This window comes from Mesoplodon densirostris, chromosome 5 (genome assembly GCF_025265405.1).
Source record: "Mesoplodon densirostris isolate mMesDen1 chromosome 5, mMesDen1 primary haplotype, whole genome shotgun sequence".
Lineage (NCBI taxonomy): Eukaryota > Metazoa > Chordata > Mammalia > Artiodactyla > Ziphiidae > Mesoplodon > Mesoplodon densirostris.
Window position 1 is genome coordinate 119,869,823 of NC_082665.1, and position 17,975 is coordinate 119,887,797.

General features: G+C 49.8%; 1 protein-coding gene across 1 annotated transcript in view; it reads left to right on the top strand.

The window, feature by feature from the left end:
• Positions 1-17,975, top strand: part of ITGB5 (integrin subunit beta 5) — a 109,543-nt gene that overhangs the window by 62,192 nt on the left and 29,376 nt on the right. The window contains exons 8-10 of the mRNA XM_060099419.1: positions 400-489; positions 7,522-7,656; positions 16,109-16,538. Of these exons, the coding sequence (XP_059955402.1) occupies positions 400-489; positions 7,522-7,656; positions 16,109-16,538 (655 nt within the window). The remainder of the gene's footprint in view (positions 1-399; positions 490-7,521; positions 7,657-16,108; positions 16,539-17,975) is intronic.

The window sequence follows — 17,975 nt, forward strand, 5'->3', positions numbered from 1 at the left end:
AACCTGGGAATGCCTATGTAGTCTAGGGGAGAGAGGGGCAAGAACATCAAGAATATATTGACCTTAGAGGATGGAATTCCAGAGAGTTGTCCATTACATGCCAGAGAGGAGGGGTCTCCAAGAAGAAGATGACATTATACTTTAGGAACAGATCTTGTCAGGCCCTTTCCCCTCAGACCTTCAAGAGTCAAGATTCCACAGCTGACTGCAGCAACTCCATTCCCTTTTGCCGCCTTCTTACCTCTGCTTGTGGCATCTTCTCTAGTTTACGGTGTGAGAGAGTGGCAGAATCAGTGCTGGGGGCCCTGACTGTTCTAGCTCAGTAGGGCAGTGTTCACTCTTTGACAGTGTGGAAGGGCAAAATGGGCTCATTTGTTTTCTTTTTTTTCCCCCCACAAGAATTTTACAGCCCTGATACCTGGAACAACGGTGGAGATATTACACGGAGACTCCAAAAATATAATTCAACTGATTATCAATGCATACAACGTAAGTCACTGGTTTCTTCCCCCACCCTCTCCCACTGAGGCTCCGGGAGCTGGTGTGGACTCAGGTGGACTCAGGCCTCTGTGTTCCCCGTGGTGAGAAGTGAGAAGCACACACACTGACTTCGCCTCCCAGTGGGCAGGACTGAAATCCCCCAGGCTTCTGGAGCTCCACATAGACCTGCAGACTAGAATGAGTCTGCACACTTAGGGTCTGATTGTAATCAGGTCCTCTCAGAGGAAACCTGAGTGGGCCTGTTAAATTCTGTGCTTTTTTTTTTTTTTTTTTTTTTTGCGGTACACGGGCCTCTCACTGTTGTGGCCTCTCCCGTTGTGGAGCACATGGCTCACAGGCCCAGCCGCTCCGCGGCATGTGGGATCTTCCCGGACCGGGGCACGAACCCGTGTCCCCTGCATCGGCAGGTGGACTCGCAACCACTGCGCCACCAGGGAAGCCCAAATTCTGTGCTTTTGTAACCCGTCCTGTTAACTTGGCTCTGCTCTACTAAGTACAGCACTTAAGGATGTAGTTTAGCAGTCACTGCCACATCCCAAGCCAGTCACCCAGGATTCCCAAATCTTTTTCCTTCCTACCCTCCTTCCTCTCAATTTCTAACCCCCAAACCAAACCCAAGGGTTGACTCAGACCTACCTTTTCTCTGGAAAACGACAAGCACATTTTCTTGTGCTGGGAAGTATGTGCCCTCAGCTATCCCCTCCTTGCAAGGCCTCCAGTGCCCAGCCAGCCCCTCATGAGGCCTAGTACTTCCCAAATTGGAATTCAGAGTGCATCTTCCTGTTAAAACAAAGTTCTACATAGAGGAAATTTAGTTTAAGGAGTGCTGTTAGTCCTGAACTTACATAGAATAGACATGTGGGCTAACCTGGGAGTGTGATTAACCACTCTGGTATCACATGTGTGTTAGAAAAACCATCTTACTTTCCCATGACTGATTTACATATGTGTATTTGGAGCTCTGCCTTTCCGGTTGAATTTGTGACCCTACTGATGCAGCCTTATTTTGCGTTACTGCTCGGCTAGACCAGGAGCCGTAGGCAATGCCCTCGCCACGGGCGACCCAGAGCTTGGGGGTTCCCAGCCCTCACCTGGTCTCCTGGAGCCTCAGGGTCCTGAAGGCGGTGCGTGGGCAGCAGTGAGGACTTGTGGCTGCTTTTCCGTCCTCCTCCCCACCTCCACCTTCTGTGCAGCTGAGGATCCTCTTCCTCTCACCCAGGCTCTGATCCTCCTCACTCCGGGAACTTCCTGTTGCGGGAAACTAGACTTCCTTCTCCTTTCCTAACTTATTCCCCACATACTAACATCCTCTTTTCCGATCTCTGACCTTTAATCCTCATCGTATCCAGTGGCCACCTCAGAACCCAGTGAGACCAGATTTCCAGGTTAACTACACTTGGCGGTTTTCAGATTCCCACAGTGAGTGGAAGCTGACATGCTGAGGGAGTCTGAGAAGCGTGTGTGTCGGCGGGGGGCTGGGCCTACCCAAAGTCACCCCTCCCGAGGGCCACTCGTCACCGTGATGCCTTGGGCCTCAAGCTCTGGATATGGAACAAAGGAGTCAGTGCGAGAGCCGGAGGCCTACCCTGGGCTGCTCTCTCTGTCCTGCTGGGGTCCCGGGGCTTGGAGACCCCTGGGTTAGCAGGGGGCTGCTGCTGGACCCGCTGTCAACAGTGCAGTGACCAGTGCTTGCCTCCTGCCAAGCCAGGGCCTTTGGGGAAGAAATGGCTGAAGGGCAACCACATCCTGGGCTTTGGCGTGGGCTGCAGATTTCTCCTGGGTTTCTGGGGCAGAGCCACCCCCCAGCATTTCCATCCTAGGTCAGCTCCTGAGTGCTGAACTCCTGAGTGGCTGACAGAGCTCTGGGGCTCCCCCCGGAGCGTTTCCTGCCGAAGGCCCAGGGCCCTGCTCCTCGTGACTTTAATATAGGAGGGCATCATGACACCCAGTTCTGTAGAACTGGCGGGGTGGTATGCACCAGAAATGGAAAAGGCGCTCTGCTCAGTCAGCGTTCTGTGCGGCCAAGCGGTTTGCACATCCACACCCGTGTGTAGGTCCACTGAAGACCAGGGTGCACGAGACAGTGGTGGTGGTCCCCTGGGCGGGATCTCATAAACGCTCAGTGCTGCTCTCCCTCTGAGGCACGTTGCTTTGGCCCTGAGCAGGATTCATGGTAGATAAATTCGTTTTCTTAATGGAAATCCAGGGGCCTGGGTTTAGGCAGAGGTCAGGAGAGGAGCAGGGAGCCCTTTCTGCGGCTGAGGATTTGGGAACCAGAAGAGTAGAGAAGGGGGTCTATTCCAGGAAGAAACTGCGTTTGGAACCTGGCATGAGCCCCGTGAGGACCTTTGGGAATCTAGTACCGTAGCTGGACTCTGAGTTAAACTGGTGTGTCTGTAAGAGAACACGTTAGGAAACAAGACGAGTGACTCATGAGTGAACGTGTGAAATTCAACCTTTAAGATGGGCGTTTCTGGAATACTATCCACAACGACTGTGCAGATTCATTGGAAAATGAAAACAGATTTATTGAGAGATAATTAACCAACAATACAGTGTACAGATTTAAAGTGTATATTTTGATAAATTTTGACACTTGTACACACCTGTGAAAACCATCACTACATCAAGACAGTGAATGTGTCCATCACCCTAAAAAGTCGGGGCCCTTGGTAACTCCCTACTTCTCTGCCCTTTCCTTCAGTGGAAATTTAAAGAAATATATTAAATATAGAAGCAGCAAGGTATTCAGAGCAAAGTCTAGTTGGTGGAAGCCGCGTTGGGGGTATGTTGGTGCTTGACGTTGATTAGCACCCTGTTTGCTATTTGCCATCCTTTCTGGCAAACGGGAAGGCCCGGGCTGGGCCTCAGCTGCCCATACTTCTGGATTTGAACCTTCATGGGCGTGTGTGTGTGTGTGTATGTGTGTACGTGTGCACGTGCACTTTGGCCTGCACGGGCCTGAGTGTGTGTGTGTGTACATGCACTTTGGCTTGCATGGGCCTCTGTGTGTGTGTGTATATACGTGTGCACGTGCACTTTGGCCTGCACAGGCCTGTGTGTGTGTGTGCGCGCGTGCGTACACACGTGCACTTTGACCCGTGCAGGGGCTCTGGTTGTCCTTTCACCTGCTCCTCTCCCTGGCCACGGTCCAAGCACAGCTCTCATGGGACCATTTGTGTTTCTCTGCGTCACCTTGCCACCTCTGTGTTTTGGGGTTGACTTCTACCTCGCTTATAGTTGGCACACCGTCCGTGGGGACATCCTGAGAGGATTGCAGCAGAGCACAGGTAACAGCGGAAATGGCCATGGCGTGACTCTAGGCTGGGGAGGGAGCAAAACGGAAAGGGCACGTTTAACGTAACATCTCGTAGAATCGAGTCTGTTGTTCTTGGCTTTCACTGTGTGAAACGTTCACCTCTGGGCTTCGATTTCTACATTTTTTCTTGCTGTGCCAACTTCTTTATTGTGAGAGATCACCAGCGTGGAGCTTTGCTGTATAGTGGGTGCTGGCGAGAGGTTCCCTTCCAGAGCTCGGAGGTAGGGCCCTGGGTACGTACGTACGTACGTATGTACGTACGTACGTACGTACACACACACACACACACACACGCACGCACGCACGCACGCACGCATTATGTCACCTTGACAAAAGGGGGTAGGACTCAGAGAGAAATCATGGCGGTGGGGGGGGTCCCTTTTCAGAGTGGGAAGGTAAAGAATGAGCTGGAAACCACTAGAGCTGCATGTGGAGGGTGACATCAGAGTCCTCCTCTCCGAGCACATGTTTCTCTTTTTGTTGTTGCCATGAAGTCTGCTCCCACCCACTCCACAGCTGGCCTGACTTAAAGCAATTGCAGATGGGACCTAGCCTGAGTATTTAATAGCCTTTAAACTTCTTGACGTTGTCTTCTTGTCCTAGGGTGAGGAGTAAGGAATCATGTTCAGAAGCAAATTTGGTAGGAATTAATTGAATTTCACATAATTATCTTATGACACAAAAGTTTTCATGCACCAGAACTGCACTGGCTGTGGCTTTGATCCTCTGCTGTATCCTGTACTCCATCCATTTCATTCATTTGTTCAACAAATAAATACTGCCTAACATATGGCAGGCATCATGCCACACGGTGGGAATAAAACAGTGAACAGAACACAGTCCTGCCCTCCAGGAGCTCATAATCTTTGAGGGGAGACTGACTCAACCAGGATACAACCTGACCATCTGCACTCCAAGATCAGAGCCAGTTTCCGAGTAAAGAAGGGCCCGGTCTGGTGACTACAGAGAGCACTGCCGGGAGACCCAGAAGGCCCGGTTCTGGTCCTGCCTGCCCCTGGCAGCTGAGTGGCCCTGGATAAGGCCCTTTCTTTGGCCTCAGTTCCCACTTCCATAAAATGGGAGGTTTGAACTGAATAATCTCTCCACAGTTCCTACCCTCACTAACATCTTAAGGGTTTCTGATTCCAGAGACAACATGGGGATCAGGAATAATACAAACTTCAGATCTGAACACAAAACTTGGGGGTCTCACGGCCAGAAGTAGAATATAGGATTCTGTTTCCATCTGTTACAGTTATTGATTCATTGAATGGGAGTCCCAGTCCCCAGTTCTCTCTCTCCCTCCACCGAGTTCCCCATTAATCCTTCCGGGTGGTGGCTTCAGCAGATCTTGATGGGAAGGACTGATGCTTTCTCCCAAAGTCTTGTTTGTGAGCCACAGGGCCCTCATATTTCATGAGACTGATCCCAAGTAATTTTTAAATAGCTCCGATCTACCTAGCCCTTTAAAGATAAACTGTTTTGCCTCATCCTCACATTTATTTGCATTTAATATATATAATTTTTTTTTTTTTCCTGGCACGCGGGCCTCTCACTGTTGTGGCCTCTCCCGTTGCGGAGCACAGGCTCCGGATGCACAGGCTCAGCGGCCATGGCTCACGGGCCCAGCTGCTCCACGGCATGTGGGATCTTCCCGGACCAGGGCACGAACCTGTGTCCCCTGCATCGGCAGGTGGACTCTCAACCACTGAGCCACCAGGGAAGCCCTAATATATATAATTTTTAATTTACCTTGTCTCTCAAAAATTAAGTTTCTTCCAGTAGGCCTGAGCTGCCTACCATAGCTGCTGTTAAAACATCCATTCATCCATCCATCCATCCATCCATTCAGCAAAAGCTTGTGTTCAGTCCTAGAGAGAAATATGATATGGTCTCTCAGTGGGGAGAACAGATTTGTGAACAGCAGGAGAGCTGTGTGTGCTGAGTGGTGCTCTGGAAGCCAGTGGAGGCTGGCACTAACAAGAGGAAGTGGATTTAAGAGAGAGTATTTTTAGAGTTGTAGAAGCACTTAGACAATTTTTAGAGTTGTAGAAGCACTTAGACAATTTGTTGCAAAGGGAGAGACTATTTTTTGCAGAGAGTGTTTTCAACAAGCTGTTAATGTGTTGGGAAAACTGCATATTTAACTAATTCAAGTTTAACACTACATGCTCAGCAGAAAAGAAAAAAAGAAAAGAAACCCCATGAGAGCAGGAAGCACTTCTGCCTGCCATTCAGTCCAATGCCCTGTTCCCTGGAGTGCACCTGAGAAGGAGGTGGGGGTCTGAAGGGCTGTCAGTTGATCTGGCGGGGTGTCCATGTGTCTCTCGGAGTATGTGCATCCTGCTATTCCGAGTGTATTTAGTGTATAAAAAATTCTTTTTGTAAGATGTGCCCTAACTACAAGCCAGTTATTTCATTTGGCGTCTGTCTCTAAAGTACATCCTCCTTAGAGATTCTCAGTGTCAGTTTTTTAAAATTGGAGACATACAGAAGATTGTACAGACTTTGTACAAACTAAATACACCCGAGTGTAGAACCACCCAGGCCAAAAAACAGAATATTACTGCATCCAGAACCCCTATGTCCTTTTCTATTACTATCCCCTGGGGGTAACCGTTAGTTTTGCCTGTTTTTGAATTTCATATAAATAGAATCATAGAATATGTATGCCTTTTGCATCTGGCTTCTTTTGGGCTCTGTGATGTTTATGAGATTCATCTATGTCATGACATGTAGTCATATTTCATTCATTCTTGTACTATGTGATATTCTACATGAACACACCATAATTTGAAAAAAAAAAAAGTCTGTTCTGTTGATAGGCATTTGGGTAGTTGCGGTTTCTAGCTGTTACAGACAGTGTTGCTGTGAACATTCGTACGTGTTTTCTGGTCAGTACACATCTCTGTTGGATATAATCCTAGTGTAAATTGCTTGTCTAAGGTTGACCTAAGCATTAGTAGGTACTGCTTATTAATGTTTTTCTCAAGGGTTGTACCAGTTCACGCTCCCACCAGCAGGGTATGAGGCACCCAGTTGCTCCAACTCATTTCCAGCACTTGATATTTTTAGTCTTTTGTTTTTTCTAATCTGTCGGATAACTTTGGCTTCATTTTTGCTTCATCCATTGTCTTGAGAACATAATCCACATATAAGGTCTTATTCTCTCAGAATGTAGTTCAGAGCTCATGAATTTGGACCTCATCTGAGGTACCTGCTGAGCTGATGGGGAAGGAAGATAGGGAGCTGACGGAGGGCGGGGGGAGGAGAGAGAAGAGCAGCTGAGCAAAGGAACATTATCCCAGGCACGTGCAAAGGCCTAGCGTCTGGGTGAGCATGGCAAGATTTGAGGTGCTGTGTGAAGCTGAGGGTGAGGATGGGGTGACTCTGCAGAGACGAGCAGGAACAGAGCATGACCCCTAGAAGCAGATGAGATGATCATATGGCAGGTGGGCCATTAGCAACTTCTCTGAGCTCACAGAGGGAGACCTCAGGCCAGGGGTAGTAGGATGGTGTGTGGGTGTGGAGAGGACGAAAGGGATGAGGAAGGGGCAGTGAACCTAGCCCACTGGCTCTTGCCTTGGCTTGAGATCCCGGAGTTAAAGGAAGCCCTGTGGGCATCAGAGAACCAGTGTGGAGAACATCTTGGCTGCAGCCTTTACTAAGTGGTTCTGGCTTCATCTTCTCTCTCTGTTCAGAGCATCCGGTCTAAAGTGGAGCTGTCCGTCTGGGATCAGCCTGAGGATATTAATCTCTTCTTCACTGCTACCTGCCAGGATGGTGTATCTTACCCTGGTCAGAGGAAGTGTGAAGGCCTGAAGATCGGGGACACAGTAAGTTCTCACCTCCCGTTTGCTTATACTTGTTAATGTTGGTCATCATTCTTTGGCTGCTGATAACTTTCGTGACTTATAAGAGGCCTTTAGGAGTTTGTATTCTGTCTTCCAACTCTGCATGCTGGGGGACTTTCCTAAGCCTGCCCTGTGCTGTGCCTTCAACATGCAGGTGGACTTAGTAAAAAGCTCCAGGCAGTACACAGCCTTCAGTGCGTTGTCACTTAAGGCTTCCTCAAGTTGCCATTGTGCCTTTGGTGTCTTAAACCATCATTATCTTTGTTTGACAGGGATGAAATCGGGTGGGGGAGTGTAGGTGGAAAGCTAAAAGACCCTGCCTGCGTTTCTGGTCTTCTACAGCTTGCTCTGTGCCTTGGGTAATCTGACTTTCACTTTTCCTTTCTGTAAAATATGAAGAAAGCCATCCACCTCTTCTGATTTGATGAGATGGAATGGATAACTCTGTTGCAGTGGAGGGCATGGGTGCCTTGTCTGGATTTAAGTGGATATAATTAAATGGTGGAGAAGCAACATTGTGTATAAAGATGTGTATCTGTGTACCAAGCCAAGGACGTGAGGGAAGGAGGAAGATATATGGATGATGAGAACAAAGACGAAATACTGGCTCAGAGGCAGGCAGAGTGGTGATGGAGAGCCATCCTCACTTCTAGAGAGTCCTGCTGCCAGAAGCAGACTGTGAGATCCATTCCTTGCTTTATTGACACATTTTTCATTGCTCAGAAAATAGAAAGGCAAATAGAGAACTGAGGGAAAGTTCTCTTCTGTAACTAAAGAATCTGGTTGGAACCAGAAAAATTATAGGGACCTTAAAAATACATGACCATATCTCCTGGGCTTTCATAAGCACTAATGATGGCCAAGGTGGAGATAAGCAGACATACCCTGGATTCCAGGGAAACAGCTCCAAAAGATATAGGTGTGGCCGCATGACTGCTTACACTGCAGCATGGTCTTCTGGAGCTTCCTCACGTTCTGTAATTGATTCTCTCCTCCTTCCCCTTCCCAACTGCCCTTCGCCCACGTTACAACCCACAGGTGTGCATCTCACCCGTTCTAAATCTTACAGTGGTACCTCACCCCAGCAAAGGGGCCATTCAGAATGTGGTATCAAGGTTGAGAAGGTGAAGGACTCTAATGACTAGGTAACAGATCTTTTTCTAACGCAGGTTTTTTTCTAAGTTTCTTTTTGCTTAAAAAAAAAAAAAAGGGAAAGATTGGCCTAATCAAGTTTTCAAACGATGAACCATTAAAAATTTAAAATGATTACTTATGGCGTATCGCTAAGAAGGTACTCATAGAATAAGGTGACATTGCTGTAACAAAACTCCTATTCCCATTTTCCTATTGACATGAATAAATTTTGCAGAGAGTGCTTTAATCTATACAAATAAAAAATAGGAGTAGAATCGATGCCATTTCCTGTCTTATTTAGCAATGAGTAATATTTTCAATGTACATGAACTACTTGGGTGGGGAAAGCCCCATCTGATTAAAGTGGCACATCCAGTAAAATTTTACTTTTAATACTTGTCAAATTTTGTGATATATTTATGTTGTTTTGATCAATTGCAATGATTAATCAATCCAGATGATGTTTTTAAAAAACACAAAAGCCTTATAGTCACCATCTTTAAAGAGACAGCTGTGAAAAATGGAAGGAGGCAGAACTAACCAGAAAAACTACATGTAAGTGGATTCTGTAGATCTGTGGATGGGATGTTTGGTGCAGTGTGTCAGGAAAGCTAAAGAATGATGTGTGCAAAACACCCAAACAAGGAACCTTTTACTTGGAGAAATAGGTTCAGTGGAACAGAGGCAAGGAGGAGGATGTACAGCACACACACCAGGTGTCTGGGTTTCAGGAAGTCTCTTGACAATTTCTAATGACATCCTTATGCAAAGACAGGTAGCATGGGTTGGTGATAGCACAGCTAGGCAGATGCATAGCTGAGTAAACCTGCTTTCTAAGCGTGTTGATAACGTCATCTGGAGGAAGACTTGACCGAGGTTCCAGCTATCTCCTGTCTGCTACTGGCTTGAGATTAACTTGAGGGAGAACTACTTATCAAAGGTGGGGAGGTCACAAAGCTGGACAAAACAGGTTAGCTTATAAAGCAGGAAAACCAAGATTTAAGAACATTTTTAAAAATTGAGCTGGGTTGGAATCATCAGGATTAATATCTTGCATTAAGTTCAGAATATTAATAGGATAGAGGGAACTTGGTTTGGTAGTAGCTTTTAAGAAGAGGATCTGGTAGATTCTAATTCCCAAAGACTCAGTGTGAATAAGCAGTGTTGCTTTAAAAAAAAAAACTGCCAACTGAGGCTGCATTAATGGAACCCCAGAGAAAATGGTTTCACTCTTTTTTGTGTGGGTCAGACTGCATCTGGGGTTCTTTGTTCAGTTTTCTTTTTTTTTCAAAGGGCAACTGTAAAGGAACTATCATGATGGAGGTATATAGACACCAGGAAGATGAAAGGAACTGGTGTTTGTTGATAATAATAGCATAAAGTTGGAATTCTTTTTGAATGCAAGAAACTGAAGCCAGTTTATGCTGCCATAAGGGAAAAAAAAGGGGGGGAAATGATTATAAGAATATTGGGTCCCTAATGGACCCAAGGGGGCAATGCAGTTAGTATTGGAAAGGACTGGAAAGTAACTGGACAAAGAGTTAGCTCCATGTTCCTCACTGGGTTCCTTGTAAGGAAGATAGTTATTCATGTTGACAGATGAGAAAAACTGAGGCACGAAGAATTCAATTAATTGCCCAAGTAAGTAGCCAGTAAGTAGCAGCCAGTAAGTGGCAAAGTGAAAGTTCAAGGCTAGGGCTTTCTGGCTCTGATGCCAGCACCCATGCCCCCTCCCCCTGGCCTCTTGCTGCCCATGGTTCTGTTCCATCATCCCCGTTCAGACGGCTCGCCTCAGAACATAACAAGGGCCGGGGCCTCCAGCAGGGAACACCTCACCGCATTCTGTGAACATCCCCTGGGGCTCAGTGCTGCTGGGCGTCCCGAGATGTGGGGTCACCCACAGACGGCAGTGGACTCACAGCTCTCTCCAAACCAAGTCCTCTCCCTGGTCATCGCCTTCTGACCGTGGAGGGAATGACAGAGTTACCATTTTGTGGGAATTTATAATACTCTCCATGCTCTGCTAGAGCTTGGCTGCTGGCTTCCTCTGCTGCTTGCAGCCTCTGTCAGATAGACATTACTTCCCCATTTTATGTGAGAAAGACTGAGGCTCCAAGGTGGGGGGCCCTGAGAGACTTGCTGGAAGTCTGGCTGCTGGTGAGCACAAGCGCCGGGAGTCAGAGCTGCAACCACTGATGCCAAAGTTCGTGTGTTTTTCCTTATACCTCGTGCATTTTGAAAGTAAAAGTTTCAGAGAAGCTAAAGGTGGGATCATCACCACTTTTGTACGGACACTCTAGTGTACAGATTTTGTTTTTTGCTAGGATACTTTGGAAAAATAGGAACATTGTCCAGAAGACAGGAAAGGATTTTAAGTGGCATTTTTCACAAAAGTGGAAAATCTCAGACATATCTGGATGATTTCTAGAGCATTTGAAATGGAAGGAAGAAGGGTGCTTCTCCCACACCCTCAACAGCGGGCCAGGGAGAGCCTCCCTTGGGGTCCCAGGGGCCGTGGTCCTGTTGAGACAGCGGCCCAAAGGCAGGCCTGCCATGCTGGCTCCTTGTTTCCTCTCTCTGCCAGAGGCCACAGTCACATGGCCCCCGGCTCTGCCACCAGGGCTGTGAGGTTTTGTTTTCTGTGGGTGGAAACAAGCTGATACAGAGTAGTAGCCACTTGCCTGTCATAGCCGGACCCGGTGCTGCTCGCAGGCCACCAGAGGTGAGCTCTCTGAGGCCCTGGAGGCAGTAGGGGGCAGAATCCAGGGCAAAATGGAAATGTGGGGTCCTTGTTAAAAAATAAAGAATTTCAGGATGACAACAGCAGAGCATTAAACTAAACACGGGCCCTTCTGAGCATGGGGCTCTGTGTGACTGCACGGACATGTGCCCACGGAGCTGGCCTGGAGGGAGAACTGGGGGGCTTCCCCTCGACCCCCTTTTTGCTGAAGGAGAGATATGTACTTCTGTCCCTCATCTCAGGCTGAACTTTCTCCAAAGAGCCGGCAGTTGGACTTAGGTTTGCTCCTGAGTATGTAGGCATTTCCCTCTTGACATTTGTCCCGGGGACAAATCTGGTGGAGGAAATGTAGGTGCAGGAGTCAACCCCATAGGGTTGGGGGCAGTGATGAAAGCTGGGCCTGGTGCTGCGGGAGCCCCAAGGGAGAAGGGCCCTGCATCGCAGAGCGAGTGCTGTTTGAGCTGAGGCTCCGAGTTTTCCAGACATAGAAAATGGGTGGGGAGGCCCCATTAGTGGTGAGTCCGAGAAGGTGTGAAAGAGCATTGATTGCCCTGTTGCAGGTGGGAAGCAGCTGAGGGGAGTGGGTTGGGAACTGCGAAGAGAGGAGCTGGGGCTGCAGAGGCAGGATTGGGCCAACTGGTGGGACATACATGCCAAGCTAAGGTGTCTGGCCATTAGTTGGCAGGCATGATTTCCGTTCTTTAGTACCATAAGCTGGGAGGGCTCTGGGTAAGTCAGAAATGGCGAGGAGGGTAGGCAGAGTAAAGAGCACCGCAGAAGGGCCCGGGGGCTCACTGGAGGAGAGGGGTTGGGGAACGCAGACAGGGTGTAACTGCCATCCGGTGCCTCTCAGGGTCTGGCCTGTAGATAAGGACATGGCCCATGGGGGAGGGGGAGCCTTGGGACAGCTGGGTTCAAGTGGCATCCGGGCAGGTCTCGCCTCCGTGTAACCAGAGCTTCCTGCAGAGGTGGAGGAGGTGGGCGGGCACCGTCTCCATGGTCACTTCCAGTCAGAGGCCGCGGTTCTGTGACTGTCCTCTGGGTTAAGAGATCTATCTGTCCAGGCAAGAAGCAAGGGGAGGTGGTAGGGGGTGAGGGACAGAGGTTGTCCTCAGAGAAGTATTCCTTACGTGAAATCTTGCAGTCCCAAATCCAGTGATTTCTGCTTTTTCCCTAATTTTCCTCCCAGCATCAACCAGGGCTGACTGAGTGGGCCTGGCTCCTGGGAGTCAGTTTTCTCCTGAACTGGCTTTGACAAATCAGTATGCAAGTGGCTGGCTGTGCGACCGGCACTAACGCCCGGTACAAAGGACCCAGTGAGCCCTGTTGGGGACTTCCCACAGCGTCCCTCTCTCTGGCCCCTCCCCTGGGGCTCTCCACCCCTTGCCCATGCCCAGCACTTTGTCTCAGCGAGCTCCTAGTGGACTTGGCATTTGCAGAGCGTGGGTTTGTTGGGTGGGGGCTGGGTAGCCCCTTTGAAAGGGTGGATCAGGCCGGCAGCCCTGTTCAGGAACCAGGAGCATCCCAATGAGGTTCAAATAATAAGACTGAGGGGGAGGGAGGACTGCTGTGTCCGCGACCTTCCTCTGGAATCTCGGAGTGGGAAAACGGAAAGCCTCCTGGAACTGGGGAGCCTTCACTTTCAAGAGTCCACAGTAATCAGGGAAGAGGAGCCTGATTCCAGCTGCCTGACCAACTCTCTGCATTCTTTCCTGAGCCCTCAGGGAAATGGACTCTGAAGGGAGGAGTAGCAGAACAGATTTACTTGCTGTTGCCGAAGTGCTTTTTATAGCATTCCTGTGCCCAGCAGGACCTGAGACTTAGTGGCTGAAATGGAGCTGTTCTCTGGTTATCAGGTGGCCGGCTGCACGCTAAGCTGCACGGGGCCCGACAGCTTGGACCTCGGTTAGACCAGAGCTTTGGCTGAAGAAGGCCCCTGGGACCTGCTTAGAAGCCAAGCCTTAGACTGGGCAGACAGTGTGTGAGTCTTTCTGAATCCTGGGTGATCAGCTGCCGGCACTGATTCAGGGGCATCCCCAACCTCTCCACTCCCTCTCCAGCAAACACAGACATCTGCGAGGCCCAGGAGATTTAATTCCCTCTCTTGTTACTTGATCCCTTGGTGCAGGCAAGTTTTACTGGGGGAAGGTTATGCTCACAGATGGACACTCCCCACAGTCTTGCAATAATTAAATGCCTTTGGCTCTTGGTCCAGGCTGTTTCTTTGTCATTTTTTCCACTTCTGACCCCCAGCGGCCTTTGTGGGGGACAGGGCTTTCCATTTAACAAGTCCAGCAAAGTTATTCCCCTGGGAGGTAGCAGGCGTCTCTCTGAGCCTCAGAGGAAGGGATGTTCATCTACCTCCACATTCTTGATGCCCCATGGCACCTCGGCCAGGTGCAGCCTCCCTGTCCTTCCATCTGCAGGCTCAGGTTATCTCCAGCCCAAGGCAGGAAGGTTTAAAGTAGACCAGGATCTTCTGGTCACTACTGGGTGGGTCACCATCTAGTGGCCCCTCTGTGAGCCGGGCCTCTCTCTCTCTACCCAGGTCTGGACACTGGACATCTGCCTCATTCCCTACTTCTAGGAGGTGACATGCCAAGGAGAGCACAGGCCCAGCCCCACCCCTCCCCAGCTGTGTGACCAGCACTAAGCTCCCGGAGCCCACCAACCCCGTTTTCTTTCTGGTAAATGAGGATACCTCCTCCTAGGGCATGTAAATGAGATGCGCGTGGAAATGCCCAGCACGGGGCCTGGTGCGTGTGGTACTCAGCACCTGGTAACCGTTAGGCGGATTGCAGTGCCCTGGGTGGGTCCGCATCTTGCTTCCCTACCTCGAGAGCCCACCTGTACCTGAGGGCCTTGGAACCTGGTTGTGAACGTGCTTTTGCCAGTCTCTCCCTTTGCCTCCTCCTACCCACCACATGGAGGTGGGGTGTGGGCCCGGCCCAACTGTCTGCAGCTGGCTTGCTTCTCCCGGCGTCCTCTGACCCTGGCTCCTGGTCATTGTCCTCAGCACACCTGTCTCACGGTGTCTGCTGTGATACTGCTTCACTAATGCCGACTCCTGGTGTCTTGTGGCCAAGCAGACTCTCTCCAGGACCTAGGAAGCGGGGTCTCCTGTTCAGCCTCACACACTCCCGCTCCCACCCTGTGGGGGGCGTCCCTAGATGTCACAGAGGGGGGAGGCCTTTTAGAATTAGTAAAGATCCCAAAGTGACAGGGATCTGTAGAACGTTTAGAAAAAGATATTTTGAGTGTTCTCCAGAAATATACACTATTACCTAAAGAGTACCCAGTAAAGCAGGTTTTTGATGGCTTTTTAAAAACCAGTTCTATTCCAACCCAAATAATAGAGTTAACAATACCAGTAGCTAAAAGTGGTTCCTAACTTAGTTCTGAGTTTCAGAATGTTCTGAGGAGCCTTTTGAAAAAGAAAGACGTCTGGGCCAGAGGCGGTGGGTCAGTTTCTGGAGTGAGACCAGGCCTCTGTCGGTTCAGGGGAGAAGGCCTTCAGGATGGTGTTTGGTCAGGGCGTGCCAGCTACCTGTCTGCAGATTTCCACAGCGCCCTGCTTCGGGGGCCGTGCTGGATGATTCTCACCACATGGTGGGGGGGAGGGAAGGTGGAGTCACGCTGTTCTCCCTGGGAGAATCACAGCGAGCAGTGTCCTTGCTTTCCTCACATCCCAACCATGTGGGCTGCTAACAGGCATCTTTCCTCCATTGCCATCTGCCAGCGAGGTCCATCTTGCTGCCTGTTTCCATGGCAACCCATTAGCAGCTCGGGAGTTAGCAACACTCCTGTGCATGCTTTGTTTAATAAGAAAAAGACTGTCCGTGTGTGTGGCAATGATGCTTCTTTACAACCTCCGGGCCGTGGACTGATTGTGAAAGACACAGCTGTGAGGGCCACGCAGAGAGAAATTGGGGCCGAGGGAGGCTCAGGTGTGTCTGTGAGGAGACAGATATGCTGGAAGGGACCCGAGAGTCATCTCTCCCTTCTCCAGCAGGGGAGGAAACACCTCTGCAAAAGGGCAGGCAGTTGCCAGGGCCTCCTGACCACAGCACCCCGTGAGTTCAGGGAGCCACGTCTAACCTGGCATAGAGGAGGTGCCTGGTAAATTGTTGAATATTTTGTTGACTTTCAAAATGGAGACGGGAAGAGGATAAGATAGAAGTGAAAAGGGGAGAAAGAGAACCTTGTAAGCTTGAGTGAATCTTTCTACCTTCCTGTGGAAGCCCTTTTCCTCTGGGAGGTAAAAGAGATGATGAACGTTAAAGAATCAAGCATGATGCCTGTCAAATGTTGGCACGCCTGAATACGCCCTTCCTGGGTAAAGTGAAGGGGCTTGCTGTCTCCGGGGCCTCTTCCTCCTCGGGCCGTGGGAGTGGCCCTCCGTGAGTGTGGGGAGGGTCTGGATTTGGCCCCTGTTCTTCACTGAGGACCTTGGAGGAACTGTGCTTGGGCCAGGCCCCTGGCTGATCAGGAGGCCGGTGCAGACAGCGGGAGGCCCAGATGCACCATGGCCACCACGTCCCCTCTCTTTCTCCTGCGCAGGCATCCTTTGAGGTGTCGGTGGAGGCCCGGAGCTGCCCGGGCAAACACGAGCAGCCCATGTTCACTCTGCGGCCCGTGGGATTCCGGGACAGCCTGGAGGTGGGGGTCACCTACAACTGCAGGTGCAGCTGCAGCACAGGGCTGGAGCCGGACAGCGCCAGGTGCAGCGGCAACGGGACTTATGTCTGCGGCCTGTGTGAGTGCAACCCCAGCTACCTGGGCACCAGGTGCGAGTGCCAGGAAGGGGAGAGCCAGAGCGGGTACCAGAACTTGTGCCGAGAAGCGGAGGGCAAGCCCCTGTGCAGCGGACGCGGGCAGTGCAGCTGCAACCAGTGCTCCTGCTTCAAGAGCGAGTTTGGGAAGATCTACGGGCCCTTCTGTGAGTGCGACAACTTCTCCTGCGCCAGGAACAAAGGAGTCCTCTGCTCAGGTAGGCACCCCCGCAAGCACTTCTGCTCTGAGCCAGGCACAGGCCTGGGTGCCGTTTGGACGTCCCCAAAGCATGCCTTTTACTTACTGCCACAGTCCTCCTGGGAGAAGACAAGGGCAAGCCTTGGGGGTGGGACCAGTGTGTCGAATACAAAAGCAGGAGATGGCACTGCTACGTGATGTGGACTCTCAGAGTTGGAGGGCTCGGCCGTGGGTCATCCAGGACTTGCCCACACAGCATTCCTGACACACAGGTGATCAGCCTCTTCTTGATTGCCCCTGGGGACAGGGAGCTCCCTGGGGCCAGAAGAGGTTATTCCCTTGTTAGACATCCCATTCATCTCCTATGGCTGCTCTAATAAGTTACCACAGACTTAGTGGGTTAAAACAACACAAATGTATTCTATTCTAGTTCTGGATGTTAGAACTCTGAAATGGATTGGCTAAAATCCAGGTGTTATTTGGCTAAAATCCAGGTGTCAGGGCTACATTCCTTCTAGAAGCTCTAAGGGAGAATCTGTTCCCTGGCCCTTTCCAGCTTCTAGAAGCCATTTGCATCCCTTGGCTTGTGGCACCGTCCTCTGTTTTCAAAGCCAGCAGTGTAGCATCCTCAGATATGTCTCTGACTCTGACCTCTGCTTTGCTCTGATGCTCCTGCCTCTTTCTTATAAGGAGCCCTGCGATTGCGTCGGGCCCACGGGGTAATCCGATGAGTCTCCCCATCTCGGGATCCTTGACTTAATCACATCCGCAGGGTCCCTCTTACCATGTAAAGTAACACTGATACAAATTCCAGGGATTAGGCTGTGCACATCTTTGAGGCCCATCGTTCTGCCTCGCATAGACATGATTTGAAAGTTTCCTTTTACATCAAACAGAAGATTGTTTCTCAGTCACTTCTGCTCAGCGGTTCACATTTTAGGCGCCCTCTTGCGCATGATAAACTGTCAAACGTCTGAGAACTTCTTTATGTTTCTCTGTTCTCTTTTCTTATCCAGGCTAGACATCAGGTCTCTTCCTTCTCTGAGGCTCTATCATTTTGTTAAGTGTGCCTCTCGGAATCAGGCGTGTTATTTGTCATCTGGGTAACGAGGGCTCAGCCCCGAGTTCAGCGAAACATTTGCTTCCTGTGACCTGAACGTTCCACTTCCATGAACACATCCTAACAACACTCACTTTTTCTTTTCTGTTAGACAATCACATTGTACCATTGAACTTGGTTTTAACTTTACTATACCAAAAGTTGAAGATTTTAAATATTTTGACTGAACTATAGCCAAGCCAAGTTTCTGTTGTGTCATGTTGGAGCACTTCAGTTTTTGAATCTAAGCATAGGACTTTACGTGGATTCCAGTTAAATTACAGTTTGTCAGTTCCCATTCTGGGAGTTGCGCTCTGATGAGATACTGTAAAATCATGTCTCTAAAGGGTCATTCCG